This window comes from Ictidomys tridecemlineatus, chromosome 10, assembly GCF_052094955.1.
Source record: "Ictidomys tridecemlineatus isolate mIctTri1 chromosome 10, mIctTri1.hap1, whole genome shotgun sequence".
Taxonomy (NCBI): domain Eukaryota; kingdom Metazoa; phylum Chordata; class Mammalia; order Rodentia; family Sciuridae; genus Ictidomys; species Ictidomys tridecemlineatus.
The window spans coordinates 43,108,238-43,123,608 of record NC_135486.1 but is presented as its reverse complement, the minus strand read 5'-3'; the positions used below and the strand labels follow the sequence as shown (position 1 = coordinate 43,123,608).

At 33.7% G+C, this 15,371-nt stretch overlaps 1 protein-coding gene across 13 annotated transcripts in view; it reads left to right on the top strand.

The window, feature by feature from the left end:
• The window catches only part of Ush2a (usherin), a 738,328-nt gene that overhangs the window by 122,479 nt on the left and 600,478 nt on the right, over positions 1-15,371 (top strand). For all 13 annotated transcript variants that reach the window (XM_078022812.1, XM_078022814.1, XM_078022813.1 and 10 more), the window contains exon 11: positions 1,141-1,271. In XM_078022812.1, the coding sequence (XP_077878938.1) occupies positions 1,141-1,271 (131 nt within the window). The remainder of the gene's footprint in view (positions 1-1,140; positions 1,272-15,371) is intronic.

Sequence of the window (15,371 nt, the reverse complement as noted above, 5' to 3'; positions counted from 1 at the left end):
ATAGTCCTATAGTTTCTTTATTCTAAACCTTTTATGGTGCCTCAGAAAAGATCAGAATCATCCATATTCTTTAGTGGTAACTTAGGCTTCTCACTCTTGAGAAGTGTATATCTATTCCTACTCATTTAAGATTGATTTTACCCACTAGACTGAAGAAAGTTCTGTGATGAGAAATGGATGCTGTGTGTTTTGCTTACTACTACATTTCTCAGTATTTAGGACAATGTTTGCAACATGGCAATCGCTTCATAAATATTTATTGGATGATAAATAAAGGAGAGATTTCTAGATTGAAGGAAGATTTGGGAGCCATCGGCATATACAAATGGAAATATTTTAGAAACATTATAAATTCATTTAATTAGTCCATAACCAGGATCCATAAAAGTGAATTTTCATTTATTTCTGTAGTCTAATATTGGGACATTTTAAGCAATATTTGAGCAAAGTGCATAATGTTTAAAAAGAAAATCAATAGCTATGAGTTTATTTCTGCTGTCTCATATGCTACTCACATTCTTTTAGGGCTTTTTCCATATTTAAAAAATGGCAAGACTATTCTAACATTTAATAGGAATATTACTTGGTATATCCAAATATATTAAATTTCTATTTGGATATTTGAATGAAAAATAATGACCACTAACAGAAGCATTTACTTTTAATCATGTTAACTATAGAATAATCAATTGCATTAAGAGAAGTCTCCAATTTTACAAGATTGAGTTTTGGTAAAATATATCTAATGCTACCTTCCTACTTCTAACTATATAAGTATCATCTACTACAAGTAGAAATTTCTCTTATTTGGTAGAGATGAAGAGCCTGGTCATAGAAGAAAAGTTTTAAGTTTTGAAAGAAATTCTTTTAAAATGTATGGATCCTTACAAAGCATAGCTTTTTAGAAGTGAGGTATTATATAACAGATGGGAGTTTAATGAAGGAAAGCACAGTTTGTAACAGGTTCATTGTTTCATATGCTCTGGATCACTAAATTGGCAGGTAGAGATGAAAGGTGCATTAAAATGGACGTCCCGAAAATTATAGAATTCTCTCAAAGGAATACAGTCTTTAATTTTGAATTATGCAGCTGATTTTAATGAATTGGAAGTCACAATGCATAACCTTTCTCCGATGCAGGGAGGAACTGTGAACTGTGCAAGGATTACTTTTTCCGACCAGTGGGTGCAGATCCTTCAGCCATTGACGTTTGCAAATCCTGTGATTGTGATAAAGCTGGCACTAGAAACAGGAGCCTCCTTTGTGATCTGGTGAGTTTTTGTCCATATTGAAGATAAAGAATTACTTTCTTTTCCAGAAAGTACTTTTGAGAGATATGGCCCCTGTGCAATGGAAGACCATATTTTCCAAGAAGTCCTCTGTTTGTGTTTGCATTTTATAGAGCTCCTTTCTCACTTAAGGAGGGATCTTGTGCAATGTTTATCATAAGACATGAAATATGGCACTACTAAAAAGGTTCATTTTAGTTTTAATTTTCAAATGTCACAAAATTGGAGGATGAGAGTTCCAAGTAAACTGGAAAGTAAACCAAGAATATATCTGAAATTGTTGATAAATTAATACTCATAAATGATTAATAAATAAGAAATTTCCCCAAAGTTCCATGGAAGATAGTACAGCAAAGTCATTTATGTGAATATCCAAATGGAATCCTACTTCTAATTTTCTTATTCCAATTTTTCTCTTAACATGAAATTTCAATGAATTTTTATGGTTTTTAAATATTCTTATTACCTCTATTACAAATATTGATATATACCTACTTAAATGTAGATTCAAACTAACTTGGTTCCTTATATCCTATCTCAAGCCAAAGCAGAAGCTCCATATTTAAAGGGGTGTCTTTAGCTAAAGTTTTTATCTGTTCTTAGTGAAAATTCTGAAAATAGTTAAACAAAAATATGTTTTGAAAAAGCAATTCCATTCTATTAATTTTTAATAATTACATATTCTGTTATAAATAATTTAGAATACAGTGGCGAGGAGCATAAACTGCAATCTAGTTACAAGTACTTTTTGTAAACATAATAAGCTCAAGACAAAAACACATTTGTTATATAACTTTGAGCATGCATGAGAAACTGTTTTTCCACTATAAAAGAAAAATATAAACTAAGGCAAAATATAAATTTTAAAGCCCTAAGAGTAACTACAATATGTTAATAAGAGGATATCATATGCTTCATTAAAAAGATGAAGAGTAAAAGAATAAACAATGACAGTTTCAACTATTTTTATTTTATGCTATCAAAGGGCTATTTGCTCAGAAAGTCATAGTACCATCATTTATTATGGATTAGTAAATCCTGACTGCATCTTCATATACCTTATCTTTATATATCTACCATGAACTTTCAGAACAGTTGTCTTGCTTGTCATTGAAGCAACAATTCAAATTTTGATAAATTAAAAAAAAATCTCTACTTAACAAATAATTATACAATAAGTCACTGTCAAGTCACTGTTTTTCACATCTCTCCATGTTATTTTTATTATAGTCTCTGTTAATTTGTTTACTTACTCTAACATAAACAGAATTGTCTCAAATAATAGCACCTAATAAATATTTATTGAAAAAAATATTGGAGGAGTGAAGAGAGAGAGTCTACCTGAGCCCTGATGTCATAGATTAAAAAAATTTCATTGAAACATAATATTTGTACATCCAATGGGGTACATTATGGTAACCTGATACATGTATATAATGTGTAATAATAAAACTAGGGTAAAAAGTGTTTCTATCAATGATTTTTATGTAATGGGAATTTCATACTCTTCTATGTCACATTGAAATACAGATTTTATTTATTTTTTGTTATTTTCTGTCTTTCTTTTAGGTTCTTTGTCCAATGGCTTTTCATTTTTGTTAATTCTTTCAAAGAACTCAATTTCACCTATTCTTTATAATATAATTTTATACTGTATTAATTTATTTCTTCTCTGATCTTTATTATTCTTTTCCCTTAACTGATTTGGGATTTGGTTTGATTCTTTTTTAAGACTGTGAGATGCATCATTAGATCACTTATTTATGATCTCTGTTTTTTTAAAAAAATCATTTATTTTGTAATACTGAGACTTGAATCCAGGAGCACTCTACCACTGAGCTATACCTTTAGCCCTTTTTATTTGTTTGTTTTTATTTTGAAACAGGGAATTTCTAAGTTGCTGAGGTTGGCCTCAGACTTGTGATTTCCCTGCCTCAGCCTCCTGAGTCACTGTGATTACAGACATGTGCCATCATGTCTGGCTGTTAATTTAATATAGGAACTTATACCTGTAAATTCCCTCTTAGAACTTCTTTCACTATATCCAGAGGAAGGGGTATGTTGCATTTCCTTTTTCATTTGATTCTAAGAATTTTTATATTTCCCCTGATTTCTTCAGTGACTCAACTGTCCAATCAAAAGTATAGTGTTCAATTTTCATTTGTTTGTATAATTTTTCTAGTTTCTCTGTTAATTTCTAATCTCATTCAGTTATGATTTCATGAGTTGAAACAAATTATTTCCTTTTTTGTATTTGATAAAACTTGCTTTGTGGCCTAAAATATGAAATGTTTGGGGGAAAGTTTTATTTGGTGATAAAAAGAACATATATTCTGAAGCTGTTGAAAGTAATATTCTGTAGATGTCTGTTAAGTCCATTTAATCTATAATGTAATTTAACTCTGATGTTTCTTTGTTGATTTTTTGGCCTGGAAGATCTATCTATTGATGAGAATGAAGTCTTAAAGTCACTCATCATTATTATCCTAGGCCCTACCTCTCTCCTTTTATGTCCCGTAGTTTTTATTTTACAAAATTAGGTGCTCTAACATTCAGTGCATATATGTTGATAATCATTTTTTCTTGAAGAATTGCACCCTTAATATGTAGTGGATCTTGTCTTTTTTGATCAATTTTGCCTTGAAGTCTATTTTGTTAAATAGAATTATAGCTATTCCTGTTTGCATTCAGATTCCATTTGATTTGAATATTATTGTTATTCCTTTAGCTTCAGCTTGTGTATGTGTTTGCCAGTGAGGTGAGTTTCTTGCACGCAGAAAACAATTGTTTTTGTTGTTGTTGTTGTTTTGTTTTGTTTTAATTTTAATTCATCCAGCTAGTCTGTGTCTTTTAACTGTAGAATTAAGACCATTTATAAGCCAGCATTATTATAAAAAGCATTGTACTAGTTCCTGTAATTTTGTTACTTTTCTTCTGGTTGTTTTTTGAATGATCCATGTTAATTTTTCTTCCTTATTCATCTCAGAGGTTTATTGGTTTACTAAACTAACCATGTGTAATTCTTTGCTCATTATAATTCCCCTCTCCTCTCTTCTAATAAGGTTTATTATTTTCTGTGCTTTCCTGTTTAAGTTTGTCTTCTTTCCTCTTCTGTGTCCATGATTCTTTTAAGTATCTTCTGCAATGCTGGTTTAGTGGGTAATGAATACCTATAGTTTATTCTTACCTCGGAACGTCTTCATTTCATCTTCTTCAATTATGAAGGATTATTTTGGTGGATATAGTAATCAAGGATTGTGGGGTTTTTCCCCCCAGAGCTTGAAATACATCATTCTAGGCCTGTCCGACCATTAGAGTTTCTACTAAGACATCTGCTACTATTCTGAGAGGTTTGCCTTTATAGGTGACCAATTCTTGACACTTATCTTTTGCACTTTTGATATTCTTTATTTGTTTCTGTACACTTGACAGTTAATTATAATATATCATGGAAGGTTCCATTCTAATCATGTCTTTTGGGGATTCTAAATTTCTTCTTTATCATGCTTTCCATATATTTCCCAAGATTTGGGCAATTTCCTAATATTATTTCACAGAATGGATTTTCTGTGCCTTTAGTCTGTACTTCTACTTCTTCCTCTAAACCTAAAAGTTATAAGTTTGGTCTTTTAATGTTGATCCAGAGTGTTTACACATTCTATTTGCAGTTTCTTGTTATTTTCATTACTGTCTGAAATAAATGCTAGTTCATGCACCTTGTCTTCAAGCCTGATATTCTTTAGTCTACTTGATATATATTATTTGTGAGGCTTTCAATTGAGCTTTTTGATTTTCTGAGCTTTTTATTTATAAGATATCCACTTGACTTTTTTCAGATTCTCCATGATTTTAATGAATGTCTCTTTCATATCCTTTATTATTTTCCTTAATTTATCCAGCTATTTATTTGTATATTCTTTGGAGTAATTGATAATTTCAGCAATATTTTGAATTCTGTCAGGAATTTCCTTTACTTTGATATTTTGGAGTCAGTTCCAGTAATTTACCTTTATGTGTGTTTATATGTTGAGATTTGTGCATCTATTGGGATGGATATTTTTCGCTTTTATGTTAGGGTGTTCTTAATGAGTTAGCTGTTCTTTGAGAACTGGATCCCTAGTACCAAACAGAGGAAAAATTTGAGAACTGGATCCCTAGTACCAAACAGAGGAAAATACAAACTATGGTAAAGAAAACCAAATGTATAAATATACTAAAAACCACTTAAAACCCAAAACTAAACTACCAGCAATAATAAAAGAAAATAAAGGGGAAAATAATATAGAAAAAAATTAGTAAGTTAAAAAATTGATAAAGGTATAATTAATAATAACAAAATAATTAAAAAAGGGGAACAAGGGAGGAAGAGACAGAAGAAGCAAGACTTAAAAAGAGGAAAGAAAATGAGAAAGAGAAGGGAAAGGGAAAGTGAGAAGAAAGTAAGAGACAAAAGTTCAATTAAAGAATAAAAAAGTATAGAAAAATAGAAAAGGAAAGAAAGAAAAACAAGTCCAAAAATATTTTTTCCTGATATGCTAGGGTTGGAGACATTTCTTTTGGGGATGCATAATATTGGAATCTTCCAGGTAATCATCCTGGGTATTAACTTGGCACTGGGTCCTTTTTGGATGTTATCTCTGCTCCCTCCAAAAAACTCATTCTTTGTAGGCAGAACCCTTTTCCATATTTCCCTCTGGGTTAATTGTATGTTGTCTGCACCAGGGATGCATTCACTCTACAGACTGGGGCCAGGGGAAGAGAGAAGAGAGAGTAAGTATCTGGAGTTATGTCTAGCCCAGCTAGTTCATGACATGAGCCAGGCAGGTGTCCACTCATTCCCAACCACCTCCCACCAGTCTGTGAAGCTTAGGGCATAGTAAATAGCCAAGGTGACCTGTAACCCCAAAGATATTGGGGAATGGGAGAAGCAAACAAACCCATGAATTCTGTGCTGGAGGGGGTAGCCCCAGGAACCAAGCAACCTACCAACCCACATCTTAGTGGTTTCAGTCCTGGCCCTCTAGTAAACACATGTGATGGGTCCACACTCCTTGGAACAGATGGTGGTGCCTCTGACGACCATTTCCTCTGTAGCCCAAGTTACCTACTACTTAAACTTCTCAGTGGGATTTCCCTTCTTCATGACTATCTTTACCATCTTCCATCCAGTCTCTGCAATTGGGTATTCCTAGGGACCCTAAATTGTAAGTGTTCTGAGTATTCTGATCTATATATCTCAGTCCCCAATAATAGCCATTCCCTCTTCCAACATGGTTTTCATTAGAGCACTCTGAGAAATGGAGAGTGATTCATTGGATTTCTTCTCCATATCTAGTCTGCAATCCAGAAGGATTCACTTTCAGCCCAGTTCCATGCTCTGGATTTAAGTCTTGAAGGAATTGTGGGTTTCTTCTGTGTTAAGATTGCTAGTTCTTAGTTTATCCTTGGGGTTCACCTGTACTCTGTAGGCTTGCCTTGAGCTGGTGAATCAAGTTCCCCCTCCCTCTGGGGAACTGAGGTTGAAATTATAGACTGCTTCATATTTATCTCTGAGTTGCTTTTCTGCTTCTCTGTGCTTTTTATCATTCCCTTCTCTTCGTTTTTGATTCTTAGACCTCCTTTTCCTTTCTCGACCTCAAAAATTGTTTCATTTCACTCACATTCATGTGAAGGAAACATCTACTTTGCAAATTTCTATTTTGCAAAATTGAATCTGTCTTTTGATTGGTGAATTTAATTCATTTTACATTCAAGGTTGTTATTAGTATGTTTAAATTTTCTTCTATCATTTGTTACTTGTTTTCTGCTTGTTTTGCATGTATTTGGTTTCTTTCTCTCTTATTATTGCTATCATTTTTTAAATTCGGTAGTCTTCTATCATACTTGGGTTTGGTTCTTTTCTCTATTTCATGTATACATTCTACTAGTGAGTTTTGAATATTTGTGCCTTCATGTTGATGGTTTTCATTGTTTTGTTTCTAGTATAGAACTCCATTACACATTTCTTATAAGGCTGGTCTTGTAGAGATAAAGTTCCTCAATCTCTGCGCATGTGGGAAATACTTTTTTTCATCTTTTTTTGGCAGGGTAATATTATCAGGTATAAAATACTTGGTTCTTGGTTGGCAGTGCCCCGCCCTCTTTCAGTACTTTGGATACACCATTCCATTTTCTTCTGTACTCTAAGCTTGATGCTAAGAAATCTGCTGTAAGTCTTAAGGAGCATTCTTTTTTATATGACTTTATTCTGTGTTCTCTCTTTTTAAGCATTCTCTTTTTGTCATGTCCAAGTGACATTTTTGCTATAATATGCATTGGTGAAGGTCTGTTTTGGTGAAATCTAGTTGGAGTCTTTTGAGTTTCTTGTATCTGTATGTCCACATCTTCTTGAAATTTTGGGAAATTTCAGCTGTTGTTTCATGAAATAGGCTTTCAGTGTCTTTCCCCTTTTCTTCACCTTCTGGAATTACTATAGTGCAAATAATTGTTCACTTAACACTGTCCCGTAAAGTTTGTGTCCTCCTCCTCCTCCTCCTCCTCCTCCTCCTCTTTCTCTTCCTCTTCCTCCTCCTCTCCCTCCCCCTCCTCCTCCTTCTCCTGCTCCTCTTCCTCCTCTCCCTCTCTCTCCTCCTCTTCTCCCCCTTCTACTCCTCCTCCTTCTCCTCCTCCTCCTCTTCCTTCTTTTTAAAGAATTTAACCTTTATTTTTATTTATTTATTTGTATGTGATGCTGAGGATCAAACCCCAGTGCCTCACCAGTGCAAGGCAAGTTCTCTACCACTGAGCCACAACCCCTGCCCCTCTTCATTCTTTTTAATATTTTTTTTCTTTTTATCTGACTGTATTAGTTCAAAAGATGTGTCTTCAAGTTCAAAAATTCATCTGACTGCTTGTAGCCTACTGTGTATCTTTAATTTCACTGATTGATGTTTAACTCCAGTATTAATGATTGGTTCTTTTTTGGTGACTTCAATCCCTTTAGTGAATTTCTCATATATATACTAAAATTTTCTCCTTATATTTTTGTATTGTCTCTCTGAATTATTATTCATCTCACAGACTTAAGATTGCTATTTTTAATTCTTTTTCAGGCATTTATAGATTTCCTTAAAATAAGGATTCAGTTTTGGAGAATCACTGTTTTCCTTTGAAAATGTCATGTTTCATGTTTCTTCTCATGTCCTTGAGTGGATGCCTGTGCATTTGATATAATGTTTGCCCTTCTAATTTTATGGAGTAGCTTTTATAGGATTTTTTTAAAAAATAGGATGTCAGTTGGGTAGGCACTTTGCTTTTGGTTAGAGTGAAGCTTGAAAGCTCAGAAATATAGTTTTTGTGTGATTTATTCATCTTTGATGTTAACGAGGTCTCTCAGTGCCTCTAGACCACAACAGTTTATGAAGGTAGTTATGTGACTTTGTGGTACCTATAGCTTCTAAAGGTATGTGTCCTCAGGGTTGAGTATTCTGACATTGGTGCTTGAGGAGGCATCTGCCACAGTCTTGGTTATATGTTCCGAGGTCCCTTTTGTCAATCACAGGTGAAACCAAGTGCTATGATACAAGCAACCTTGATCCCTATGATATATAATATGAAAGAGACCTTCCCTAATACATCAGATGAATGTGGAAGATGTCTAGGCCTGTGGTACTAGGAAGGGATGGGACCTTCCCCAGACTGTAGGGTGGGGGGCAACAACAGGTGATGCTCATATCTATGATACCAGTAACTTTAGATTTGAGTTTGTAGAAAACTAAAGGGACTGTCCTTAGGTACTGCAGGGGTGACTAAAATTGCTGCTGGAGCTTATAGTATTGTTATCTCCTTTCATAGAGCTCTGATGCCCAGAGGGTACCTTCCACATATCCCAAGGGACAAGCACAAGTAATGTCAGCACTTTGGGTACCAGCATCTGAAATCTCAAGTCTGTGGGCTATAAAGTAGAACATCACTAAGTCTTGTGGTTTGAGTATGGGTGGTACCAGGATTATGGATTTGTTATCGGTGGTTCAGAGCTGTGTATTATGATTGGTAATGTCCCTAGGTCATTTAATAAAGTGCAGGTAGTTACAAGGTTTGTGTCATTGATAGCCATGGGTCTGGAGTTATAGGACAAGAACAGAATTTTCCCCTGGTCCCCAAGAACAAACATGGGTAATGCTGTTTTTTTCACACCAGCAATTGGAGTCCCAAGGGTATAGACTGGAAAGTGGACCTTTCCTAGTTTCCACTCAGTGAATGCAGATAAAGCCAGGGGATGGGGCTTCTGGTTGATGTGTTCCTGGAACTCTGTGGAACATAGATGGGATATTTCCTAGCTCCCGATCAGCAGGAATGAGTGAAACTAAGACTTTGCACTATAGCTTCATTCTCAATGCTGTGGGCTAGTTTTATTAAGTAAGTTTGAGTAGGAGTTGAGCATACAACTATAGCAGCCACTGATCCTGAAGCTGTAGGATGATGAGGGGTTGTTTTCCACTTAGTGAGGTGTGTACCATGCCCAGACTTCTGACAGTATGAAGGGACCCACTGCCAGGGCTAAATAAATCAAAATGGGCTCCAGCTGTGGCTGTTGTAGCAGCTTATATCCTGGGGGTTGAGGGTACACAAAGTGAGTTCCTTCTTTGGAACAGAGCAATCACTCTTACACCAGCCAGTTTCCAAAGTGAATTTAAAGCTTGTGTGGACTGGGATTCTCCTACAGGTAGGATGGCTGACTTGCTGCTATTATCCCAGCATGTATGAGATGTCGACATGACTCTTCTGAGGTAATCTTCCTCCTACCAGAGGGCCAAGTTTAAAAGTATAACTTGCTTTGTTCGTTTCTCTAGGTTGCCTTAGTGACTGTGCTGCTTAGAGTTTCCGAAACTTGCTTGTCCATTTACAGAGTTCTCCCTCACTCTCCTCAAAATATATTTTTTTTCTCTGCTGCCCTTGCTCTTCTCTGTGACAGATTCATGCACAGGATACCTCTATCAGCATACTGACCTCATTATCTCATAGATTGTTGTTCAGAATGGTCATTAAATAATCTTAGCATCATGTAAAATTGTCACTTAGAGGACAGTTCTTTTTTCTCACTGAAGATGTAAGTTTATGTAAGCTTGGTATAGAGTAGTGAAAGATTATGCACTAAAAACCTAACTAACTGTCAAAACCCATGTGAATTCAAGTAGAGCAGATTTTTCTGTCAATCCCACAAGTCAGATGGAAGTATAAGTATTTACAAGAAGTAAGAGTAAAACTTTTCTGAACCCCAATTTATATTTCAAGTTCATTTCAATGAAGTGGTAGACAGTTTGGAGGTAGATCTTCACAAATATTTAGGAATGGATTATTCCAGGCAAAAAAAAAATTCCACTCTGGTCAATTTCAACCTACTAATGAGATATCATTGAATATGGAATTTGAAAAAGACATTCTCTAATGTGCTGTTACAAGCCAGTTCAGACTGTTCCAGCAGATTTCTAGCTTTAGGTCCTTTCCCTTACCTCTTGTATGATGGGTCTAATTCTTGAGAGGAATTGTAGAAGGGTGAGCCAAAGCAATGACTTTTTAAAATATGGATCCTCTCTGGACCTTGATGTTATTTGTTCATCCAAACAACCCTTGAGGGTTTCTTGATATAGAGAAAGGCCTTTCCCTATCAGTTATATAGGTAACCTAAGAGATCTAGTGAAGAGCAAGAATTTCTAACCCTGTACAGGAAGACTCACTTTCACTGAGTATCAGTGGGAAAACTTGGCTTCCATCTTAACTGACAATACAAGACAGAATTCCTTTTTTATTCGCTGAAAGGCCTAACAAGAAATTTAGGAGATTTTCCAAAGATCCAGAGTTTTTGACATCAAAATGTACAGGTTTCAGTAAAAAGAAAAAAAGAATCATTTATGAAGAACTAAGAAGAGAAAAAAAGAATAAACAAAATTAGCACTAACATGATAAAAAGAAGTTAGGATAGTTAGAATTGTAGGATTTTAAAGCATCCATCAGAACTGTGACCAAAGTATCAAACATAGACAAAGGAGAAAAGAGTTATTTTGACTCATAATTTTTGAGGTTTGGGGGCATGATTAGCTGGTTTCATGGCTCTGAGCTGGAGGTGAGAAAGACCATCATGGTGGAAGGGAATGGCAGAAGAATGCTGCTCAGTTCATGATAGCTAGGTAAGAAATAATGGAGTAGAGAAGGGGCCAGAGATAAGAGAAACCCTGCTCAGGCATGCCCCCTGTGACCTCCTTTATCCAAGAAGATTCTACTTTCCAATAATCCATTCAAATTTTGACATTTTATTTTTGTCTTTTGACATTACTGAGGATTAAATCCAAGGGTGCTAGTCAACTGAACTATACCCCTAGTCCTTTCTATCTATCTATCTATCTATCTATCTATCTATCTATCTATCTATCTATCTATCTATCTACCTATCTATCTATCTATATTATTTTGAAACAGAGTCATTAAGTTATCCAGTTTGGTCTCAGAACTGAAAATCCTCCTGCCTCAGTACCTCCTGAGTAGTTAGGGTTATAGTCATGTGTCACTGTACCTATCCTATTCAAATTATTTTTTTTATTTTAAATTTTTTTTATTAATGAAGTACATACATAATATGTGGGCCCATTTTGACATAATCATACATGCATAAAATATGATTTGCTGCATTTCTTCTTCCTTTTCCTCCCCTTTCCCTTCCTTTGCTTTCCTTCTGGTACTCTACTGGTCTTCCTTCTATTTATATAGAATTTTAAAAAGTGGTACTTTATAGATATACAGAAAGATGAAATCCACTGTAGTATATTCATATGTGTACATAGCACTTTGTTCAGTCCCATCCCACTGTTTCTTCCTTTTCCCATCCATGCTTCCTCCTCGCCTATCCATTTGGTCTGCTCTGCTGATCTCTTTTTAATTTTCATTGGTTTAATTCTCCTTCCCACCCCCCTTATTTTGGTCTAGCTGCTGCATATGGGAGAAGATATTCAACTGCTGAGTTTCTGAGCCTGGTTTATTTCAGTTAGTATGATGTTCTCTAATTCTATTCATTTACCAGAAAATACCATAATTTTAGTTTTGTGATTGAATAAAACTCCATTGTGAACATATACCACATTTTCTTTATTGATTCATCTTTCAAAGGGCATCTGAGCTGATTCCATAACTTGGAATTGTCCATCAAATTCATCAACCCATGGATGAGGCTAGAGCCCTCATGATCCAATCATTTCCTTTTTAAAAGCCTCACCTCTGGATATTGCTGATTAGAGACCAAATACTCTATAGAGGAGCTTTTGTGGGACATTCTAGATTTAAACTATAACAGGAACACACTAGAAAAATATAGTCTCAGCAAAGAAATAGAAGATATAAATAAGAACCAGGTTGAAATTTTAGAATTAAAAAATTCCATGACTGGAATTTAAAAAAAAAAAAACCCTCAATGGATAAGATCAATAAATAAGTAGACTAAGAACAACAGGCAAAATGGAAGACACAAAGAAAAGGATTAGTGATCTTGAATGTAATACAATAGAAATTTCCCAATCTAAACAGCACAAATAAAATGGAGTGAAACAAAAGATGAACATGGCATTAGGGACCTGTGGGATATAACTTTCAGGTCATGAGAGTCTTAGAAAAAAAAGAGTAAGGAAGACAGGTGTGTTGAAACAGTTGAAGACATGATGTCTGAAAATTCTAAAATTTAACTAAATATTTTCAATCAAGAATCTCAAGAAAATTAATGAAAATGATATAAACCCAAAGTAGTCTACTCTAAACACATTTTAGTCAAGTTTCTGAAAACAAAAGAAAAAGTAAAAGCAGCTGGAGAGTAGTGGTATATCACCTATTGGAGTAAAATAAATTTGAAAGACAGGTGATAATTTCTCATCAGAAACTGTAGAGATTAGGAGAAAGTGGACAGTATTTTTCAAATGCTGAAATGAAGAGAATAATCAACCTGGAGCTCTATATTAGTGAAAATATGCTTCAAAAATGAGAAAATGCACATATTCTTCAAAAATGAGGAAATATGCTTCAAAATATGCTTCAAAAATGAGGAGATGCAGATATGCTCAGATGAAGGGAAATTAAGATTTGTCTCCAGCATATCTAGTGGCTAAAAGATTTTCTCTGAACAGAAAGAAAGCATAAAAAGAGGAAGGTTTAAATGTCAGGAAATAATGAACTTCAGAGAGAGTTAAAATATTGGAAAATGACTTTTCCCTCTATTTTTTTCTATTTATTGGTTGTAAAAAGAATTATATTGTTTTTTCATGTAGTTCCCAACACATCAAAAGTAATATTTCAGATAACTGTATTTAAAATGGAGAGAAAATAATATAAATGGAACATTTTTCCACTCTTAACTGGAAATGATTTAAAAACAGAAATATTTGGTACGTTATGTATATATAATATTTTGCCTAGAACAACTAAATAAGCCATCCAAAAATATATTCTCAAAAATATTGCATATTAATAAAAATTGAAATCTCAAATATGTTCAAGTAACTCATTGGCAGTAAGAAAAAGTAAAAGTTGTAGAAAGAATGAAAAAAGTTCTACTTTACCAAAGTAAGCATAAAGCAAGTTAAGAGTTGCTATATTAATATTAAATAATGTAGATTTCAAAAATTTATAGAGACCAACATTACCTAATGATAAGAGTCATTTAAGCAAGAAGATGTATAAACCATCAATGCATATGTACCAAACAGCAGAGTTGCCAAATTTATGAAGAAAAAACTGATAAAAGTGAGAATAAACAGAAAATCCCACAGTGGAAACTTCAACACCATCCTTTCAACAATTGATAGGACAATTCAACAAAAAATCAGCAAAAGTAATAGAACTAAATAATACCTTTAACCACTAAGAACTATGTAACAATGGACAATGAACAGCAGATTGTGTACATACAATGTTTATATACCAATATAGACAATATCCTAGATTATCAATAAACCTCAGCAAGTATTTTTAAAAAACCGAAACCATAAAGGAGGATATATATGTTGACTACAAAAAAAAATCAAAGTAGAAATAAACAACATAAGGGTAAAAAAAATCTTCAATTGCTTGAAAACAAAACAAACATTTTACCACAGTTCAAAGAAAATGCATCAATAGGAATGTAAAAAGAAACATTGAACTGAGCAAAAATTATAATGCAACATATTAAAAATTATGTGATAAGAAATTTTGTACCATTATGAGCTTATGTTAGAAACTAGAAAATATCTCAATAATCTAGGCATCCACTTGAAAAAAGAACAAAATAAACTAAAAGCAAGAAGAATAAAGGAAATAGTAAAAGAGTGGAGCAGAAGTCAATAAAGTTTAAAACAAAATAATCAATGATAAACTCTGGCTCTTTGGAAAGATCAACAAAATTGACCAACCTCTACCAAGACTGACACAAAAGGAGAAAATATAGATTACAAATAGCAGAGTTGAAACAAGAATATGACTAAAGATCTTGCAGATATTAAAAAGATAATGTTACTAGTAACTCTATACATATATTATAACTTAGATGAATTGGAGGTCCTGTTACAAAAGCAAAATTTGCTACAGCTTACTAATATCAAAAATAACTTAGAATAGCCCTACAGCTAATAAGGTAATTGAACTTGTGATTTAAAAACTTCCAAAAAAGAAATATCCACCCTCAGATTACTGAAGAATACTACTAAACCATTAGAGTGATTAATGCCAGTTCTTCATCTCTTACAGAAAAAGGAGAAGGAACACTTCCTAATGTACTTTATCAAAGTTTATCAAAACCAGGTAAAAGTGGCACATAAAAGAAAATTATAGACCAACACCTATATTTTATGAATATATTTATTTTATGAATATAGATGCCAAAATTCTTAATAAAACTTTGGCAAATATAAGTCAGCAACATGAAAATAATAATTATGAACAAATAACCACTATGGTTTTATTCCGGGATTGCAATACTGATTCAGTATTTGAAAATCAACCAATATAATTTACCTTGTTAACAGGCTGAAGACAGAAAAACCACATTATGATAATAGGGACAGAAATATTTGTTGGTAAATTTCAATA